The sequence below is a fragment of the Pollachius pollachius genome (genome assembly GCF_949987615.1).
Source record: "Pollachius pollachius genome assembly, chromosome: 1".
NCBI classification, from domain to species: domain Eukaryota; kingdom Metazoa; phylum Chordata; class Actinopteri; order Gadiformes; family Gadidae; genus Pollachius; species Pollachius pollachius.
Window position 1 is genome coordinate 40,266,326 of NC_136934.1, and position 21,881 is coordinate 40,288,206.

The 21,881-nt window shown below is 44.4% G+C and overlaps 1 protein-coding gene across 1 annotated transcript; it reads right to left on the minus strand.

Annotated features, from left to right (window-relative positions):
• Positions 1-823: 823 nt before the first annotated feature.
• Positions 824-21,294, minus strand: LOC307072286 (clathrin coat assembly protein AP180-like; the record flags this gene model as incomplete). Its single annotated transcript, XM_079731525.1, has 9 exons — positions 824-889; positions 4,083-4,124; positions 4,432-4,538; positions 4,631-4,742; positions 5,029-5,122; positions 5,867-5,969; positions 6,810-6,885; positions 8,606-8,748; positions 21,165-21,294. 9 exons carry the CDS (start codon positions 21,292-21,294, stop codon positions 824-826), a joined length of 873 nt encoding a protein of 290 aa, XP_079587651.1.
• Between the last annotated feature and the right edge of the window lie 587 nt (positions 21,295-21,881).

A 21,881-nucleotide genomic window follows, 5' to 3' on the forward strand; every position in this document is an offset into this window, starting at 1 on the left:
CCCTCAGCTGCCACAGTGAGGATAATGCTCTAGAGAATATCAGTTCTGGTTCAGTTCAGTTCATTTCTAATGGTTTGGGGAACCCATCTTTCCTGTCAATCACATCGGCGTTCACAGTAATCACTCTGCGTTATCATCTCAAATGTGGAGAGAGATGAAGGGTGTGATTTCTGGGTTGTTCATTTTTACAATCTTGCCCTCTGACGCTCGCCTCCACACTATTTCTCTGCAACTCTCAAATCTTACCTACAGACTTTTAAGTGGCCAAATCACTTTGACAGACGACAGTACCACCGATTTAAAATATAAAGCTCTACTTTCTGTACAGTTTCATGATCTGACGGAACATGCTCCCGGAGACTTTGTAGGAAGTTACGGTTATGGTCATGAAGTCAATGGCAACGATGAAGAGCTGTTAGTACATGTAGGGAATGCATCGTAATATGTTAAGACATATTGCAGAGTTAATAAATGATGCACGTATCTTTTAAAAGCACAACAAAATATCAAACTCAAAAGAACATAGAAACTAAAGAGTACCTCTCGTTCTGTTTAGTCTTGATCTGTTGTCTTGACAACAGTCAACATTAAACAGCAATATGAAGACAAATTGCTTCCATGGAATAGTGAAAATGTTAACATGAAAGTACAATGTTAACAGGATCATCAATAGGTTTCGTCATTCACAAACTTACTTGTCCTCTCTGAAGGTAGAAAAAAATAAAGGATAGATCATATTAACAATACTGCAAATTTACATTTCAGCAGACACACATGCTGCGTACATGCGTACACAATCTCAAATTAAGTGATTTGACTGTACTCACGGCTTCTTGCCCTCCAGAGTGTTGAGATGAGTCTCCAAGGACTCTAGAAGACTCTGTGGGGCCTGTAGAAGCACACATACAGCGGAGAGAGCACTTAAATATGCAACACATACATGGAGAACACATAGAGAACACAGTGAGGCCCATGAGAGAGTTTAACATTGACATGGAGCTGCACCTGACACAGTTACCTATAAACAAAGGCACTGTTGGATAGCTGGGATCAGATGGCGATATGTCCATTGAGATGATGAAAAGTAAAAAAAGGGGAGTAGTAACCAGCAGCTACTGGTAGGTTCCAAGGTCCTGAGAGTGGGCAGGGTATGTGGGGTGTAGGGACGGAGCACCACCTGACCTCTCTGCCGTCAGGAGGACCACGGTGGGGGCGACAATATTAAAGGTGACATATTATACCAGCAGGTGTGTGTGTGTGTGATTAGCCGTTCCAAGCCGTATTGAAAATCTGCCGCCCACTTATAGAAAAAAGTGGCCGTGTTCATCTAGCTGTATTACGGTAGTTGAGCAACGCTTGCTACAGCCCACTAGGTAGGCTGGTAGACTGATCTATCCAGCACACATCTAGGTGGACACGGCCACTTGTGATGTCAGAAGAGGCAGATTAACAGCTTGTAACGGCTAATCACATTTACACTTACACCTAGTTAAGGGACAAAATAAAATATGGGAAATCCACAATGCACATGTGACAGCATGCCCCAGCTGAGTTGCTAAAGGCAGGTTATCGCCGTAAAACATGCAGCAGTAAAAACAACACAGAAAGAACAGCAGGTCTGCTGCCAGTCGGCCACCAGATAATGGGGTTTTAAAGTGTTGACGTTAAATGGATCGCACCGACAAACGGCTTCTAGACTACGCCGCCCTAAATCCTCCACCGCCACTTATTTCCTTGCTCCGTTGCCCGACTATATATTGTGAACACAGAAATACAAACAACTCTTGTGGGTTGGCAGTAGCGTCAATGAACATCAAGCACCCACACGCCTAACACACCCACTCAAACCATCCAGAGACGGACTGCCATACTTTGCCTTGTAGATAATGAGCCGTGTTTTATTTGATCTATCCGTTGAGAAGGTACAAGACCCAAGCTCTGACAAGTGGACCTGAACTGGGTGTAATGCATCACTTATTTCACATGCTGATCCTGATGTGGTTTCTTCCATGGTAACTAGGCTCCAGGGAGCCTGTACTGGAATAGAGAGCATTTGTTAAACCTACCCAGAAGTATTATACGATGTGTCCCTCTGGTCCTTTCATAAGCACACAGAGATCAGACCAGAATTGGTCTGCTCCAGGTGAAAATAATCGACTGGTTTATGCTGTCATAGTTTCAATGTGTGTTCCTCTGAGCAAACTTTATCCTTTGAATCATATCAATCTATCCCTCCAACTCTGTTATGTTAATAAGCGGAGCCCTAAAGCTGATTCAATTATAGCACAGAATTCTGTGACTTTCAAAACTTTCTCTCCATTGAAATCATGTCTTCAGATGACGTTCATTTTTCAATTTTAACATCCCCAAAGCCTTATGTAAGCATCCTTCCGGGATCTTTCAGAGAAAATAGTAAAATGTTGATTGCATTTCCAAAACTTGCCAAAAGGTCCACCTAGAGACCCGAGCTCAGTTGCATGCAGTCAGCCCCCGCAGAACAGTAAGCCTCCCCATTCTCCTTCACTGTACAAACACACTGGGGCCTCATCCATTATCCATCTTCTCCAGCCCAGGCTTCAGTTACATCTGATGCACAATTTACATTTCACTAGGTTTTAGGCCAGTCGTGCATCTTTATAACCCTAACTGGATTCATTTAACGTTTATCAAAATGTCAAAAATAATCTCAAATATGAAATTAACACGTAGAAAAAGGTCAGATGGACATATTAAACGCTCATAGTTCAACCTCATTCTCTGGAATTAAGTCAGCTCAGGACCAGAGCATGCTCTAAATGCAAGTCATGGATACTGCTGGGCTTTTGGTTTCACAAGCCAATCTTAGCTGTAGGGTTTCCACAACATGACAAGTGGAGCAGTGGATCACAGCAAGCAGATCGGGGTCGGACACAGTCACTGTTTGATAAACATTATTTTCAAATATGTATATATATGTGTGAATACATGCTACATTGGTCATTAGTATATTGAATGCTGGGGAATACTGTATTGATAACAATATGAGAAGTGTTAAACGTCTCCCATTTTTCACTTTCAAATTTGTACTTGAATGCACCAAATAATTGGTCACGGTGAAGGCCAAGATAAACTTTATTATCCAAGTAGGAAATTCATGTGGTCACCATTAAACACTCCATTGTTATACAGCCTACTGTATAGCATAAAAAAAACATAAATACAAAACATTAAAAGAAAAATTACTAGGTCTTTTTTTTATTATTAGGACTTTTTCCAATAAAGTCACTGGTTGATAACAGTGACTGGTCACTTTTGACAATGGTCATGAGAACTCTTTCTCATTCTCTACGTGCGCAGAATATGATATCCCTCGGTGGTGACAAGACACTTTCGTCAAGCTAATAAAACGGCGTTTAGCTCAGACCCATAGAAAGCTCACGTGGCAGCTCAACAGCTAATATCCTGTTTGGGATTCTCTGTTTGCTTCCCTCTCAGCCGCTTCATTCATCCGTTTCACTCCCCGTCCGCGTTTCGCCCGTTTGCTTTCTGCGCGCTTTAAGCATTCACAAACCCATCAACCGCATAGCGCACTCCCAATTCAGTTGCGCTCAACACTCAAGTCCTCAAATGCTCATGTCTCCCGCATTAGCTTTGCTGGCAGCTCCCTCCCGCGCAAGGCTAGCACACACTGTGCGCTAGACGCTACTCACACGCTCAGCCTGTATGATCAATCTGCATCTCTGCAAATAAGAAGGAGAAGTTGGCAGAAGATGTGTCATCTCCCAGGGACAGACGGCACAACTCATGGGCTGCAGGAGGAAGTGGGGATCCATTGGGGACCCCCCTCTCCCCCTACCTCCCACCGTGCTGTGATGATTTGATTCATGCCTGGTTATCGCTTTTGTTTCGCTGAGGCGGGGCCTATTAGTAAGCACCGCTGAAAAGGGTTTTTAACAGGATTTAGTTTTAAGACAAGATCCAATCATGCAGCAGGTGATAGAAATAAACACCATACCATTGTCGTGCTAGAAGGAAGAACTGTGCACTATATAAACAGGAAGGAAAACCAAAAAGGGGCCTTTCTGGTCAACAGCAGGGTGTACCTGAGTAAGCTCCGGTATGTCGTTCTTGTCAATTCCCATTTGCTGTAAAAGAAGAGATAGGGGCATTTTAGAAAGGTTTTCGTCAATACTTTTGCTTGTATGCAGTTATATGATTGGAATGTCCATCTGAATTTGTTCAAGGATCCAGCCATCCTTCTATGTTACAGCAGAACTTATCATCCAGCAGTCCTACTATGTTACAGTCTTCATGGTGTTCATTAAAAACCTTCACAGAGGTTACAAATCCCCGCCTCCAGCAACATGATTGGTCAAGAACAAATATGAAGCAAAAGAAAGTGAGAATCCCAGTTCACCATGTCTGATTTGTGAGACTAATCTGCGCTCCTACCTGTGCGACTTTGAAGAACTCCGAGACACGGGTCATTCGCGTGAGGAACCTCTTGTAGATCTCAAGACCGTCTTTGCACTGACTTCTCTTCATCTGGAAGAATTTCTCTGGAAGGCAAAACAGACAATTTTTTGTGTTTACAACTGCAACCCAAGTGACTTTTTCTTTAAATCTGTTGGGAGAAGAGTGACTGGGGCACCTAGGAGGTTGATGATGCCATCGTTGTAGCAGGCGTACAGCTTGATCAGATCTTTGAAGAGCATCAGAAAGCAGCAGTTGATCACCGCGTTGTTCATATCTTTTGGCTGGACCTAGATATGTGAAGGGTGAGGGGAAGCGTGACATAAATATACACAATTGATTTTTGTTTTACAGATGGTACATTGATATCAAGAGATTTGATATCATAGGAGTGTAGTTGCATTTGTAAACCTTTAACAAGCAAAAACAAAGTATGGTTTGCAGTATTGTACGCAATTTTTTTTTTTCCAATGTTATTGGAAACATGTCATGAAATGCTGCATTTATTGAATGGGCCATTCGATTGTTTCACATGAAAATGAAACAACGTCCAACGTAATAGTTACTGTCACTCACGTCAAACTCCATCAGCGCGTCTATCTGGCTCTGCAGGGTGGGCATCCCTTTCAACAGCTTCTCCACGGACATGGTCCTCATGGCTCCGTCCGCACTGGAACCGTGGAAGGAGATGCAGAGGGGGAAGGAAGTGGGAGGGAGAAGTATGTGACGGCGTAAGGCACGGGACGGGGGTTAATGACATTATTGCTTGAACCAGCATTTTCCAAAGACAAACCCCACACAGCAGTACATAAAAGCAACCCTAGGGGCTTCAATGTAGGGTCCTCCCATTTGAGATACACAGGCTTAAATTCCCAGTAACGATTTCCAAGTCTCTAGAGAAATGAAGCCCATTCAGTCAGATAGTCGATTTCCCGGTTAATGGAGTCTGTTCTACGCTAGCTGTATGCCAGCGAACCACTGATGGGGCTGGGGTTATCCAAGCCCACAGCACCATGGCTCAACTCTATCCACCTCAGTTCTGCACTTCTGTAGAGGTTGACCTTGTGTGTGCCAGAGGTACGGAGTGTGCTGGGCTTTAAGTACAACTAACAGCCTGCTCAGTATGCATGGAGCTGTGGAAGGCAGAAAACGCGTTCAGATGGACTAGACAGTGTGTTGCCGAGAGACAGAAAATCAACCTTCTCACGGGATTATCTCTCTCTCTCTCTCTCTCTCTCTCTCTCTCTCTCTCTCTCTCTCTCTCTCTCTCTCTCTCTCTCTCTCTCTCTCTCTCTCTCTCTCTCTCTCTCTCTCTCTCTCTCTCTCTCTCTCTCTCTCTCTCTCTCTCTCTCTCTCTAAGCCCATACAACAGGATAACACAGGGAGAATTCTGGATATGAAATAAAACACACACCCCTTCTTCACTCGGCCGAAGTCGAATGACATCTGTCTGTAGGCGAAGGCCTTCTCGTTGAGATAGCGGCTGTAGCGCCTGATAAACGTGGACATGTCGTAGCCTGGGAAGGGGTGGGGGGGGGGGGGGGGGGGGGTACAAAAGTGAGAACAAGGCAGCACTGCCACAACGAACAAACATGAATAAATTTACAACGGAGCGACTGATTATCGTTTGACATCGCCGCAGGGAGAGCCTGGTGTCTAGAAATCAGATGAGTCATCGGATGAAGAGATAAATAAAGTTAAAAACAAAACAAAAAACTGTTGAATGGATGGTGTGACACAGAGCAGAAGTGGCAATGCTTAAGGGTGCTGTAGGTGACATTGAAGAGCATTTATTGGAGTGTCATTGGCACAGCCATCTGTCAGCTAAAAACTAATGAGTGAAAATGCCATGTGAGTGGACAAAATCTCTTTAGAGTTGAATGCGTCTTTGTCTGCATTTACACCTCTCCCGCCTTATTTCTGACCAATCACGGAATTTCTTCTGTAATTGGGGCGGTGAATCCCTCTTGCCGGTCAATCAAAGGTATGTGAAATGCAACTCTTCTTAACGGTGGAGAAACGTGGCACGGCTTGGAGCATAAGGGGAGGGGATTTATTTTAGGTTGTCTAGTTTCAAAATCTTTTAAATTCTCTAAAATCGGATCTGCAGTACATTTAAGAGGGGAAAAGTGTAGAAAAGTGCTAGAGACATGCGAGTCTAGCGCCGTGGAACAAAGTAGCGTAGTCCAATTAGATTTTATCAAATTAAATTATACATGGAGAGAACTCAAAAGGGTTAAGGGTTTGAGTGGGAGCATTAGCATGCATATTAGATTCAACTGTACACGCGTCAAAATAAAATGAAGGCTTGCTGAATGGACGGTAGGCTCCAGTCAGATATGTGCATCTCTACTCACCATGGGAACCAGTTTTATCCAGGAAGTTGCTGAGGTTGAAGAGGGTGTTTCTGGAGGCCAGGAACTGGAGGAACCTCTGTTGGAGATCACAGATACACAAGGTTCGTTCACTCTGCTACAGGGGTAGAATAGGCACATGGACTGCTCATAATGAACACTTTCTAAGTCATTGATCGGGATCGAAAAAAAGGATGAACAAATGCAAGATTGAACTAAAATGGCACGGAATTAACATTGCTGTACGGTTTCAACCTAAACGTTGAACTCCAACAGTAGAGCAGAGTCCCTGGGCCAGTATAGGTACCTACACTCACTATATAATAATACCTGGACCACCCTACAGAGCAGGACTCTAATAACACCCAACAATACATACACAAAGCGACACATGGCTTTCATGCATGGAGTGTAAATCCACGCCAAGCCTAACCCTCTAGGCAGGCTTACCGCGGAGCTACACACATACAGCCACAACACCGCTGTCAACAGCAAGCACACCCACTCCTGTCGCATTGGAAGGCTAGTGGAACAGTACGTCCTGGCGCTTCAATTACCTCTGGTCACTGATAGAAGGGTTTCATTACAGCAGTGACACAGGGTGAGAGGGGAACAATCCCCCTCCATCTGGAGCCCCTTGCTCTACTATTTACCTTTCACAGCACAGCAATGGGTCCCTGTCATGACAGTGGAGAAAGTGGGCGAAACACACACTTGCACACAAATTCATATAGTCTTATCCAAGTGAAAGAGAGAGGATTGCATTTGGCGATGGCAAACCAATAGAGCGAGGCATAGCTAGTTTAATCAAGCTCATTATGGGTTAATCTCTGTTGCCCGTAGCAGCATCTGTAAGAAATGTATTCTAGCTCCCTCCTACGCTCTCTCTCTAGCTTACACAGTGTCACCTCTGTTCATCCTCCCTTATTCTGATTCAGAGGTCGACCCCCCATAATAATAATCATACTAATACATTGGATTTCTAAAGCTCTCCCGAAGACACTTTGGGTGCTCAGCCAAAGTGCTCCTTACATTGTTGTTTCCTTTTCTCTCAAATATCCCCACTGTGCATCGCCTGTTTGCATGGTTGTTTGTTTCTGAACATTCTTATCCCTCTCCTCCACATGATCCGGTTCTCTCTGGATTTCTTTGAACCATCCCATTCTCTAGTCTATAATCTGCTCTAGTCCTCCTCTTCTTGTGTGTGTGTGTGTGTGTGTGTGTGTGTGTGTGTGTGGGCGGGTTTCAGTTATGTGAGAGTAGAGGAGAGGGTTTGGCTGGACAGCCGAGGCGGCCATGGTACAGCTGTCATCAAGGCAATAAGTGGGTCAGGAGTGCAGTGGTGCTCAGAGCAGTACTGGAGAGGCTGGAGTTAAAGTGTATTATATTCTTTGAAGATAATTCTGCTGGTTCCTCCCAGTGTGTGTGTGTGTTTGTGTTGGGGTATGCGTGAGTGAGTGTGTGTGTGTGTGTGTGTGTGTGTGTGTGTGTGTGTGTGTGTGTGTGTGTGTGTGTGTGTGGTATTGTTAGTCTAGTCAAGTGCTATTGTATTGTCATCCCTTATGTCAATGGTCAGTACAAAAGGTAGAGGTAAAGAAGGACGCATGCAGAAAATTGAAAATACTTTAAATCTTTATGTTTGTACGAATCTTTGGAATAATTAAACACTCTCCTCCTACACACATTCTTCCAATAAAATAGAAGGTATTTAGGTTCCTGTTGGTGTCATAATGTTTGTACCATATCACGCAGTATGCATACCGGTATATATGCACCATCCACACACAATCCCAGCTCACCTCGTTGCCGTGCACCATGAGGTGGTGGGTGGTGATCAGAGCTTTGAAGACCACCACCCAGCTGGCATTGCCCACCCTCTCCAACAGCGTGTCCGCCATTGTGGGGACAATGACTGTGTTCTCCTGGGTGGCCTGGATCAGACCTGAGGAGCAGGAGGAGGAGGAGGAGAAGGAGGAGGAGGAGGAAGGAGAGAAGGAGAACACAGGATAATGTTAAGATGTACAATGTGTGACTCATTGCTGTGTTCATTGGGTGTATACGTATGCCTTTATTGGGATTTCTTTGATTTTTATACCTTTGGGATTTGAGGTTGTACTACAAACTTTGATTTTCAGATGTTGTACTGAACTTTGTAAAATCATTCAAACAAAAATTCCAAATACATTCCAAAAAAAATATTGGTTCATATTCCATTCATGCTTGAGTAGTCCTGGGAAAATATTGATGTCTCTACCATCCTGCCTTTACATGGCCAGGATGGGTTGTTGACGGTCCTTAGTTCCACATATTAACTACTTGGTAGTTAAGCTATCAGTTATCTCTGGCTTGTACTGCCAGTTCACCATATGGCTACCTTTACCAGGGACAGATCAGACAGCCAGCTCAATGATGCTTTCATGTGGGTCCCCCCAGGGTACAACACTGGTGGTCCAAGGGTACAACATGGTGGTCCTAGGGTACAACACTGGTGGTCCTAGGGTACAACACTGGTGGTCCCAGGGTACAACATGGTGGTCCAAAGTTACAACACTGGTGGTCCCAGGGTCCAACACTGGTGGTCCTAGGGTACAACATGGTGGTCCTAGGGTACAACATGGTGGTCCTAGGGTACAACATGGTGGTCGTAGGGTACAACACTAGTGGTCCCAGGGTCCAACATGGTGGTCCTAGGGTACAACATGGTGGTCCTAGGGTACAACATGGTGGTCCTAGGGTCCAACATGGTGGTCCTAGGGTACAACATGGTGGTCCTAGGGTACAAAACTAGTGGTCCCAGGGTCCAACACTGGTGGTCCTAGGGTCCAACATGGTGGTCCTAGGGTACAACACTAGTGGTCCCAGGGTCCAACACTGGTGGTCCTAGGGTCCAACATGGTGGTCCTAGGGTACAACACTGGTGTTCCTAGGGTCCAACATGGTGGTCCTAGGTTACAACACTGGTGGTACGCGGTGACCAACAGCTCTATAATGTACTTTCACTAATGACCTGTGCACATTTCTAAACATCTATACATTTGCAAATAGCATGGATATATTCAAAATAACATATAGATATCTATAAAATAAATAGTGTTCTTCATTTTAAGCAGGACGACAAATGAGTTTGTACAATTCTTAATATCATAATTGAGTCTTTTCGCTATAATCCCCTGTCACGAATGGACGAGGAATGGAATATTCCATTGCAGATAAATAAAGAGAGGGAGGGAGATGCAGGGAGGGAGAGATACAAGGCATATTAACAAGGATGGAATTTATAAGAGGGACAGGGAGAAAATGAGAGAGATGGAGAGGTGTTAGGGCAACATGCTGCGTCAGAAGGGAAGCTGCCCTGTCCTTTTAAGAGAGACACACAGGGCAAGCTGAAGGAAGAGATAAGAGAGATGCGGTTAAAGAGATAACAAGCCATGTTTCCTTCCTGACAGCCAGCATTGAATAGATAAAACACCTGCATCTACAGGCTAGATCCGTGTTCAAGTGCCTACAGAGTATCTCTGAATAATCTCCCCATGGACAAGGGATCAAAACAAGAAGAGATTCCCGGCATGTAACAAAACCCCGTGACCCTGTCGCCGCATCACAATATCAAGCTCCAGCGACGCCAGCAGCCCAGCACTCCACTGTGGAGTCACGAAGGACAGAGCGAGGGGGAGGATGACAAGAAGGAAACCCAAAGCAAATAGACGTGGGTTTAGAACTCCGGTCCCTGACTCTAGTTGTTTCATGAGGGCCTGGGGTTCGGCTGAGTAGTAGGGCAAAGAGGAGTGCCGGTGGTCAAGTCTCCCTGTCCTGCTAGCCGTGCCACGCCCCTATCTGTTCCATACACTGCCCAGACAGAGGAGATTGCTATTGATTTTTCCTCAACGGGTGTAATAGCGTCCGTCATTACAAATACACGTACGTGTCCATACCCATCCGTCACTTTGGTTGAGACATTTAGGTCCTCTCAGTCGTAACTGCTGCGGCCAAAGGGGACACGCTTGGATGGATCCCGTCCTCAACGAGTTGGCACAGGAGATAAACGTTTAACACAATGACATTAGCCTTATGTAATTGTGTTAATTATACACATTGGATCCATCCCTCGCTCCAATCGCAAAACTAAAGGTGACTTCTTCAATTTTAGCCTCAACTCTCCGGAAGCCATCTTCCCCCATCCATCAGATTAGCTGAATCTTTGGATTGTTTTAAGCAGCTTCTAGAAGTACATCTTTAAAGGCAAGTCTTCTTTAGGTCTGCATCTCAGTCTTGTCTTTTGAATATGGTTTAGTTTAAGTTTTAGTTTGGTCTCTGATGTTGTTATTTATTTGTACTTACTTCTTTTAATAATGTTTATTTTTATGGGTGTGTATGTAGAACCCTTTGTAACTGTGTGCATAAAAAGTGCTATATAAACAAAGCCCTACTTACTTACTGACTTAGTACAACATTTTGCATAAATAACATATATTGTAATCATTCATATCATTCATTTATGTATTCTATATATATTTTCTAAAAAGAAAAAACGTAAAAGAAACCTGTAAATGTTATGACAACGAAGATAATGATGATGATGATAGAGATGTGGACAAGGAAGAAAAACAAGGACAAGCAACCATGCACTCCACAGTGCACTCTCCTTCCATCCTTCCATCCATCCATCTTTCAGTCAATCTGAGCAACCATTCATCCATCCATCTACCACCTCCCACTTCATCTACTCGACATCTACCATTGCTATACGATTTCTAGGAACGAGAACCCAGAAGCACAAACTATGATCTGTATACACACACACACACACACAAACACACAGACACAGACAGACACACACACACACACACACACGCACACACACACACACACACACACACACACACACACACACACACACAATATTAAGGATAATTCCGGAGACACACAGACTGACAGACATGCAGGCAGCAAACTAACCTTATGACAACAAACAAACAACCATCATTTAACCTAAATAATAACAATCTCATTTTAATGGAAAATGAATTCCTCCACCAGCTTGGTCTTCAGATTATGTTTGGAAAGAATCTCAAGCTGAACCATGTGACGCAAGATTTAAAGTACCGCTAAATTACATTATGTCCCAATAACGGGTCGTGGTTTATTGTGCTTATACTGAGGCAAAGCAGGATAACACTAAAGAATTCTATGTACCAATAACCGGTTGTGGTTTATTCTGCTTACACGACAGTTACTTAGAATTAAATATAATCTATAAAATATTAGTAACTTTCCTCTATAATGTAATTTGTGTATTGACTTCAGCTTGCACAATTTACATTTTTTGAAACAATCAGGATTAAGTATTAACCAATGATGTGGTATAATGCATTATAGTTCAGTCTTGGTCAAGCCCGGTTGTTGCCGTCTTATGATTGACATTAAGTGACAGCAATAGCCGTGGGTTGAACAGCGAGAGATTAGCAATCGCCAAAGTTCAGGCAACGAAACCGGAGGGATGGCCCTTCAGACACTCAGCAGCAGCAAAAGCCACAACAATAACAACAACGACCTCATTTAACACACACCTATCACAAACTAAACGGCAAGCAACATTTGCTGTTCTGAAAAAAAAGCTGTCAGTTGAGAATATACTATATTTGATTTGGATTGAGGTTGAAATTCTGATATTTATAAAACGATATAATGTCGTGTTCCTCCTTGAGTGCCCTTTACAGTATTTGTAGTGCCGCCCACACACATTTAAGGCCCGCCGACACAAGGTCATGCATCCCAGGGAGAACGGCAATCTCTAACATGATCTGTCGTTCTACAGAGGAGAGAGAGAGAGCGAGAGTGAGAGAGCAAGCAAAGAGAGAGAGAGAGTGAGAGAGAGCAAGAGAGAGCAAGGCAAAGAGAGAGGGAGAGAGACGCAGAAAAAGAGGCAGAGAGAGAGGCAGAGAGAGCGAGCTAGAGAACCTGAGGCATCATTGTGCAGCAAAGCGGGAAGGAGAAGGGCCATGTCCTAGCATGATGTGTGTGTCACAGCCCCGTGTGTGCACGTGTGTTTAACTGCAGCATAGAGGAGTTATAAATAGATGTAGCCTACCACACTCAAACTGTCACCGTTTTAATAAATGCTATCCCCACTCGGTGAGATCTATGTTTACATAGTCTTAGCATGGGTGGCGTTAGCATGGAAAATGGGAATCAAACCCCTAACCCTGGCAGTGTTATTTCCTGTACTCTCACTGTATGCAATCAAGCAATCAGAAATACATACTATCACACTGTGTATAGGCTTCAATAGAACCAGCATTCTTCATTACAGGGATTCTGGCTGAAGACCAGACTAAAATAGCAATGACTGGGACTGCAAAATAGACAAGGATAAAATGCCCAAATGTTTGTACACCTATTCCCTTAGGTACAGAGAGAGAGAAATTGAGTACAATACATTTATCACGATGTTTGTTTTTCTGTAAGTCATGACGCACAGAAAACAACATATGAAACTCCCACAGAAAAGCATATGAAAAGTCATGCTGACATCATCATGCTGTCACAACCTCCTCTCTCTCTGCTGACCAGAGCCAGCGTCTCTTGGTTCGGAGAAGGAAATGAGATGCAGGCCTATACGCCAACGCATGAACAGACCGCTAGCCAGGTGCAACACCGAGAGACCCAGTGACAGACTGATCCCTTCCAGAGCGGATAAACGTAGAAAAGCACTTTGTGACCAACCATTTCAGAATGCATCAGTGGGAAGAACCCAAAACGGCCGACTTGAGTAAAGTAACAGGGTCACACATCCGAACCAAACCCATAACCAATGCTCATCCACAACAAAATAAGCTGTAACTTACATTACTACACAACCACATAATCAAATTTGGTCATTACGAAGATCCTTTTACCCAAAAAGACTTATGAGTAAGTAATGCCTTATTTATATAGCACCTTACATAGAGGCTGTCATTATATACCCTGTCATTATATACCTTGTATATAGCAGTATGTGGAGTAAGACCAAGACCAAGACACTGAACATGGGGAAGGGGGAAGGGTCATCGATTGCAGATAGTGCACCGTTATCGCACATTTACAAATGAGTAACCGATATCAAAACCAAGAAACAGGAGACGATTCACAGAGCAAGTGCACATCCCCACATGACACTCCGCCCATGGGCAGCAACAGCCACAGGCACAAGAACGGAGACAGCAGAATCTGTTCACAGACTGTCGTACACACCAGAGTACTAGTGAGGACGTGCCAAGATGGTTGCCTGGGCAACCATCTATCACACGTAGTCATTGGAACTCAAGGATTCCGTAAAAGTAAAGTACATTTTGTATTCCGGACAAGCAGACAGGAATGATGTGGTTACAATGCCGGTGGTGATTCGCAGACAAAAGCTAAATGGCCGCAGCCAAAGTCCTCACGCAGCAGAAACAAAAGCCAAACGCAGAGTGAGCCATTCCACTGTCGAGCAGGTTCGGTGTCAATTATGGAACATAGATTCTTTAAGGATATGAAAGTACCAATAAGAAAAATGCTAGATAACTACCTAGCTGATTACCTTATATCAATTTGAAGCCAGGTATATCTTAACATTTTTTGTGTGACACACTAATCCACATCTTTTAATTGTATACGTATTTCTGTCAATGCTTATTTGGATTGCACATAAAGAATATAATAATTGAATGGCATACATCTTATGGTGTGCGTGTGTGCAAAGCTCAAGCCCCAGCTATGTAGCCATGTAGCTATGTAGCCATGCATCCATCCAGTCACGCAGCCATGCAGCTGTGCAACCATGCAGCACATGATGACATGCAGCCATGCAGCACATAATGACATGCAGCCATGCCATTGGGAAGGGGGGGGGGGATTGTTGGAACTCAGATGAATGAACTGTGAAAGCACCATGTTTAAATATAGCTCTTCTCCCCCCTTAAGCAGCACACAGATGCTGCCGGGGGGGGGAAATTACTCATAATTACCCATCCAGAGAGCCAGTGCAACATCAGAGGAGAGGAACACTACAATGCAAAGACCAGAGAGGCAGGAAGACACGTGTCCATATGATCTTCTGCTGCTAGTGGGTTTATGACGCAAGCTACGCTAAGTGTGTAAGCTACACCTTTAGCTAATGTTACTACTGTAGCTAATGCCACTCAGTCTTTTCCCTATGAATATTTTCCAGCAACCTGGATGAGCTGTGTGTGATGTGCACTTTGTTGATGTGCGCATGCACAGTGCTGATGTATGTGATCGCAGTGCTGATGTGGGGCATACAAGGTTCTGGTGTGGGAGTGTGCGGTGCTGATGTTGGGCGTGCACAGTGCTGATGCGGGCGTGCACGGTGCTGATGTGGGCGTGCACGGCGCTGATGGTGGTCGTGGTCGTTGCTGTTGTGGGCGTGCACGTTGCTGTTTGGGACATGCACGTTGCTGTTGGGGGCATTAGGTGCTGATGTGGGCTTTCGTTGCTGATGTGGCCGTGCACGTTGCTGATGTGGCCGTGCACGTTGCTGATGTGGGCGTGCACGTAGCTGATGTGAGCGTGCACAATTGTGATTTGAGCCGATGTAGAGGTTGAATGTGATCACTGATTCCAGTAGAGCTACTGTATATGTGAGGCGGTCCCATATATAACAATATAACATAACTAGAAATAGAAGGCATTTGTTTGGCATTAATGTTAGCGTTAATACAATTGTCGCAAGGTGTAGACTTCCCATTGTCCGGGTTTGATAACACTGTTGCATCGAGCCAACACAGTCAAAGATGTAGGCTCCTTCTTTTTGTTAGGGTAACGTATGTGTTCATTTCTCTCTTTACGTGTCCTACATACAGTCTAAAGACATTCATGAGCTTATGGCACCTACATCATCATCATGTGTTTTTTCATTCTTCTATAGCAGAGCACTATTTTGCAATCAGTATTTTTCGTAGGGGAAACACTACACTACTAATGTGGCTACATCTAGTAGGGCTATTGCTACAGCTTTAAGCTACAGCTACTGCTACAACCACAGCTGCAAATGCTGCTCCTATTTCTAAGACTAGTGCTATGGCTACAACTACATCTAGTGCTATGGCTACAACAACATCTAGTGCTACGGCTACAACAACATCTAGTGCTACGGCTACAACAACATCTAGTGCTATGGCTACAACTACATCTAGTGCTATGGCTACAACAACATCTAGTGCTATGGCTACAACTACATCTAGTGCTACGGCTACAACAACATCTAGTGCTATGGCTACAACAACATCTAGTGCTACGGCTACAACAACATCTAGTGCTACGGCTACAACAACATCTAGTGCTACGGCTACAACAACATCTAGTGCTACGGCTACAACAACATCTAGTGCAATGGCTACAACTACATCTAGTGCTAGGGCTACAACAACATCTAGTGCTATGGCTACAACTACATCTAGTGCTATGGCTGCAACAACATCTAGTGCTATGGCTACAACTACATCTAGTGCTATGGCTACAACAACATCTAGTGCTATGGCTAAAACTACATCTAGTGCTATGGCTACAACAACATCTAGTGCTATGGCTACAACAACATCTAGTGCTATCGATGCTGCTTTAATGACTACTGCTGTTACTAATAGGGTTACTGTTGAAGCAGGGAAGTCCGTCACATCCTTTGTTCCTCTCTTCCTCTCATCTCCTCCCACCAAATGTTGTAGCCCGGAGTGCTAGCAATTTACCGCTAGCCCTCACACACCGAGCCATGCCCTAAGTTGGTGCGAGCTTCCCATTCTGTACCTGTGCATTAGAGCTGTGTGAGCCTTCTATGCCGTGACGGTGCCTAGGGTGGGTTGCCATCCTCCGGTGCCATGCTCGGGTCTAGTGAGGTGGGAGCCTCCCCTGCCTTGCTGGCTCCTAGGGGTGTTGCAAGGGTGTCGCAAGATTCTCATGCCCCGCCAAGGGAGGCACGAGCCTCACGTGAGGCGCCTGGGCCAAGCATGGTGTGCGCCTGAGATGACATCCTCTGTGTGCCCACAGCCCTCAGAGACTGTAGTATCCAGTGAGACTGTGCCATCACAGTGTGAATACAACGGGCCTTCATGTTCTGTTTATGTCGCGCAACTCTTTCTTTCTCGTTTCCTGACTGATCCCTCCTACTTTTTTTAACCAGCAGAATGCCATCCAGTTGCGGAACTGTCTTTATCCACATTTTAAGTTTGCTTCTACTTCTACTATAGTATTCCTTTTTCTATTTGATTTCTCGATTTGTGAGTGCCCTTGACAAAAAGGAAACAAGTCTCGCCAAGGAGCGTTTATGCTGACACTCAGAGTGTTGCTCAGATGTTTACAGCACAGCGATGCACTGCCGCAGCACAAAATAGAGAGAACTTTTCTCACAGTGATTGAGCTCCCTGGCAAGGAGGCAACCCTGTCGCGAGGCAGAGATCAGAAGTTGAATCGACTGATTAAACAGCAGGAAACCCTAGACCTTCCTGCATTATTGATACCTGGCCTGGGTGCAGACAAGGCCCTTCGCCACTGTCTGCCCAGGGGGCCATGTGCTCAGAGGTACCACAGTAAGTCATAAGGGTATGCAATCATAGCCACAGAAATATGGGCAAATTTGCAGGAACATATAGCGTTGTAAATAATGTTAGGGGAGGACGAAGTGATGATGCTGGTGATGATGAAGTGATGACGGTTGTGATGATGATGATTATAGACATAATCAGTTAATAATCAAGGTAAGATTACAATGGCAAGTAAACTAGTCCATTATAAGTCCATTGACTTGGCTAATTGCATAATTAGACTTCATCACAGGAGAGGCCTTGGTTTTATCTGTAATGGTTGTTTGACATTGTAGAAGTATGTCTAGGTATGTTTCAACTTGGTCGCTGGTGGGGCCCCAAAGAAGAACAAAAGTAAGGTGAGGTAAATTAACCCACACCGATTCATGTTTCACCGGGTCATTGTGGAAAAAACAGACACCGATTGTCCTGAATGGAAGGGCTTGTCACGGGCGACTGACAGTCTCGTAATGTGAGCAGTAAATAATTAGCTCAGGGCTGGTGTGAATGCTCAGGCTGACGATCAGATGCTTCGGGTCATATTATCGCTGGCGACAATGCTTTGGTGCTTTGCATTAATGAATGCATTCCTGTTTCAGTGATCCACTGTAGGCGGGATGAGATTGCACCCATGGCTAATGCTAACCAGCTTCCCTTCCTTGGCTCTGTATTGTACACACTCCCACTCACTCTTCTACATGCACACAATGATAGGTGTCTGTGAATCAGAATTTTCGTCACAGACAAGCACAGGAACAAGAACAGGATGAAGAGGATGAGGATGATGGTGATGATGAAGATGATGACCATGAAGAGTTGGTCCCTCTGAAGGTTGTGTTAGCAAGAGAAAGGTTGCCAGAACAGGAAAAGAGGAAAGCAACAGGGGTTATCAACCATACAAAAAACAAGCAAAAAACAGGCCCAACCTTTGGGAATGTTAACCTTTCACATTTAATGATGGCTCCCTTTACGGAGAGGGCAGCAAGTGCTGCTACTGTACCGTACCGTGTGATGGATCTCTGGTTGGCTCTCTGTCCTCAGATCTCTATCCAGGCCAGAACTTTTGGCATCAAAAAATGAAATATGAAAATGTAGGGTTTGGATAGACACCAAAGAACTACTTAGACTTTATTGACGGCACTTTGTAATTTCAATTTATATGGAGGGTCACTGTCAACCCAGCTCAGACCATAATGTAATCTCATTTGAAACTAAAGTGACATCATCTCCTCCACAGGGCACTTTCTCTTGGAAGAGAAAGGCAGGGTGAATTTCCCAAAGATCAATACAGCAACAGAAAATAAATCCACTACTGTAGTAACTCAGAAGTAAACCTCAATAATAGCTGTATCCTTCCAACAAACTATAGATACAAGCGGCTTAACAGTCACTGTGTAATTCATTTAGGTATTTCTTTACCTTATAAAGTATACTTTAAAGGCATTATTCCTTAGCTGCCATGAAGCACACCCTATGTGACCTCTAAGGTACAATGAGCAGTTCATTGGTGGTGATTCTACGATGTGGTCTATATTGAACTAGACGGCACCCTTGAATTCTGACCTCTAAATACAAACATGAAGGTTACACAGACAAGTTATGAATAAAAAGAATGAACGTCCAAACATAAAAAGTTAAGTAATCCGTACAGAACTAAGAACACATCGTCGACTGAATCCACTTTGAATCCTTTTAACAGAAACCCCACTGATGGGAATGTCTTCAGTCTAGCAGGTGAACTCGTTGACACCAGACTCAAGAATGATTGTGTAAAAATGGCTGACTGCTGTAGCTTGCCAATCACCGTGGGAGAAGGGAGGAGCTGCTTAACATGCACTTTGAGATGCAAAATAAATGCTGACACATCCTCAGCTAGTAGGCTTGCGAATGATTAAAACCATGATAAAGAGGTGGGAAATGACCCCATCTCCCTACCATACACACAGACACACACACACCTTTAAGATTGAATTCTTGCCAATGCTCCTATATCCCTCATATTGAGTCAAAATCCACTCTATAGCACTGAGGCGAAATTAGCCAGACAAATCTTGCTAGCTCATTCGCTCTCCCCTGTCATACAAAGAATATTTCTACTCGGTACGAGATAGGCCGACCAATCACAACCGTTTATCTAATATGAGGCGGGATAAATACGATGATGTTGCATCGGAGGGCCGTAGAGGCATTTTCGACAAAGATGGCTGCCGCCGATGTAGCAGCAGCTCTTCTCTGTTTACAATGTTTTCGTCGCTCAGTGCTGCGTCACCCGTTTCTCTACTGTTATTGGTTGTAGGCCTATCCAATGGCTGCCAGAGGCATTTTGATCTGTGCCTGTTGGTGGCACCCCTTGAAAAATCGAAAAATAATGGAGAGGTTCCAGGCCCACTGCAGTTTGCAATTCGGAGGACATACCTATTCTCAAAACTGGATTTTCAGGTGTAACTATGTTAGTATATCACCTTGCAATTCACACAACCTCTTAACAAAAACACAACCAGTCACGTTATCCAATCACTGCCGATGGTGTGATAAAGAGGCTGGCTCTGTCAGAAATTCTCTTCCTCAGTCCAGTGAACCTCCTTAAAGTCTAAACTATTGTTAAGTTATGGTAAACCGTTCAGTGGCAGTACTATAGCATGCTTAGCATGGATTATAGCATGGATTGGGCTGTGAACTATTTGAATGTGTTAACACAGAGAGTACAGACGCCAGAGGCTCTTGTGAAATCCATGGGCGGGTGTAATCACGATCAGTAATACAGAGTGCTTGTGGTTATAGGAGAGGATTGATATTTCAACGTGACAGACTGTTGGCTTGTATATACATGTCCTCAACACTAGTGGTAGCTGTAAGATATGCTGAGCATCTCACCAGAGGACCTGTTCCAGAATTTCATCACTGGTATTCTTCTTATCAGACAGCCTCTCTAAATCTATATTCAGCCTAAAGACTGAACAGAAAACTCTCAGTGGGGCACTGCAAGACAGGACACCACCTGCCCCAAGCGATGGTAAGAGAACATGATGCAGGTCAACAGGTCATGTGATAAGGATGATAAGGAATTGCAGGATCTTTAAAAGAGCTCAGAGTATTCACATTCAGCAATGTACAAATACATTACGGTCAAACACACACACACACACACATGTTGCGCCAGGCCCACATGTCAGACACACATACACACAACAATTAGGGTATGGATTCCAACTGCCCATACTGTACATCAGGTATGTGTTTGACTTGCAATATGGTTGCCAACCATCTGTGTGTAGTTTTAGAAGCGTTCAAAGAAAACTTTATCCTATACCATCCGTTCTGGACAGATGGCAGCTCCCTGCACATCAACTGGTTGGATGTGCATGTGGAGTAGCATTTGAGGCAGCTACACCTACATCAGCCCTGGCTCTGTATTACCTGCCGGTCTAAAGCAGGAACCAACTCATTAAGCATCCTGTGAGTCAACCTGGGAACAAGAAAGGAATGCCAAAAACTATCTCATGATTATTTAGTGTCCTGTTCCTCTGTTTCACATCAGGTCTGTGTTTCGTTGATTGAATCTAACAATGTCGAAAATGTCCATTAATTGTATTACACACGTGCACGCAGAGACACACACACATACCCCCCCCCCCCCCCCCCCCCACGCACACCCACCCACACACACACACCAAAGCACACAGTGGCGAGTGTGTAACTTGCATGGTATCCACGGGGGGCTGGCTGTCAGAGGGAACAGAGGAGTAGGAGGTGGAGAAGGTGGAGGAGTTCGGATAAAGGATGGAAGGGCATTCATACTTACATTCCAGGTGCTTCTTTTTTGGTGCAGTCTGTTCGTGTGTGGTAGCCTTGCACACAGCTCGGCACACCTCGGAGCCCGTCAACGTGTACTGGGCCGCGGCAATGCGGTCGGTCAGTGTCTGGCCCGACATCTTCTCTCCCCGGCGTTACGAACCTCGAGAAGCAACGTCAAATACGGTCCCCCCCACCCCCCCCCAAAGAACGTCCTCCCAGGTTCCCTCCACGTACCCACTGAGAGAGGCAGGCCTACTACTATATGTATACTATATACTATGTACTAAATACTATATAATAAGCTTAAAAAAGAAAAACACACATAAGACCTGAATTAACTAGTTTCTATCTTAACGGCGTGTAATGTTAACCGTCGCTTTAATTAGGTTGACTTGACCCAGAGTGTCCCAGGTATCATTAGAAAGAGGGTATCTCTATACGATCGCAATAATGGAATGTTTTGTGACGAATTGATCATGTCCTTCTGGAACAATCATTGGCTGGTTGTAGTAGGAAATCAGGCATGTTAAATTTCCTTCGTGGTAACCCCGTTTGGGAAAAACAGAAAAGGCTGATTTGGAATATTTTTTCACAGCATACACAAAAAAATCTATCCTACTGTCTTATGTTTCCGTGCAGGCTGTTCTGTTTGCTTACTGTATTCTAACGGACGGTTCATATGTGGAGAGTGTTCGCTGGTCCTCCAGTGATGCTCGATTATCCT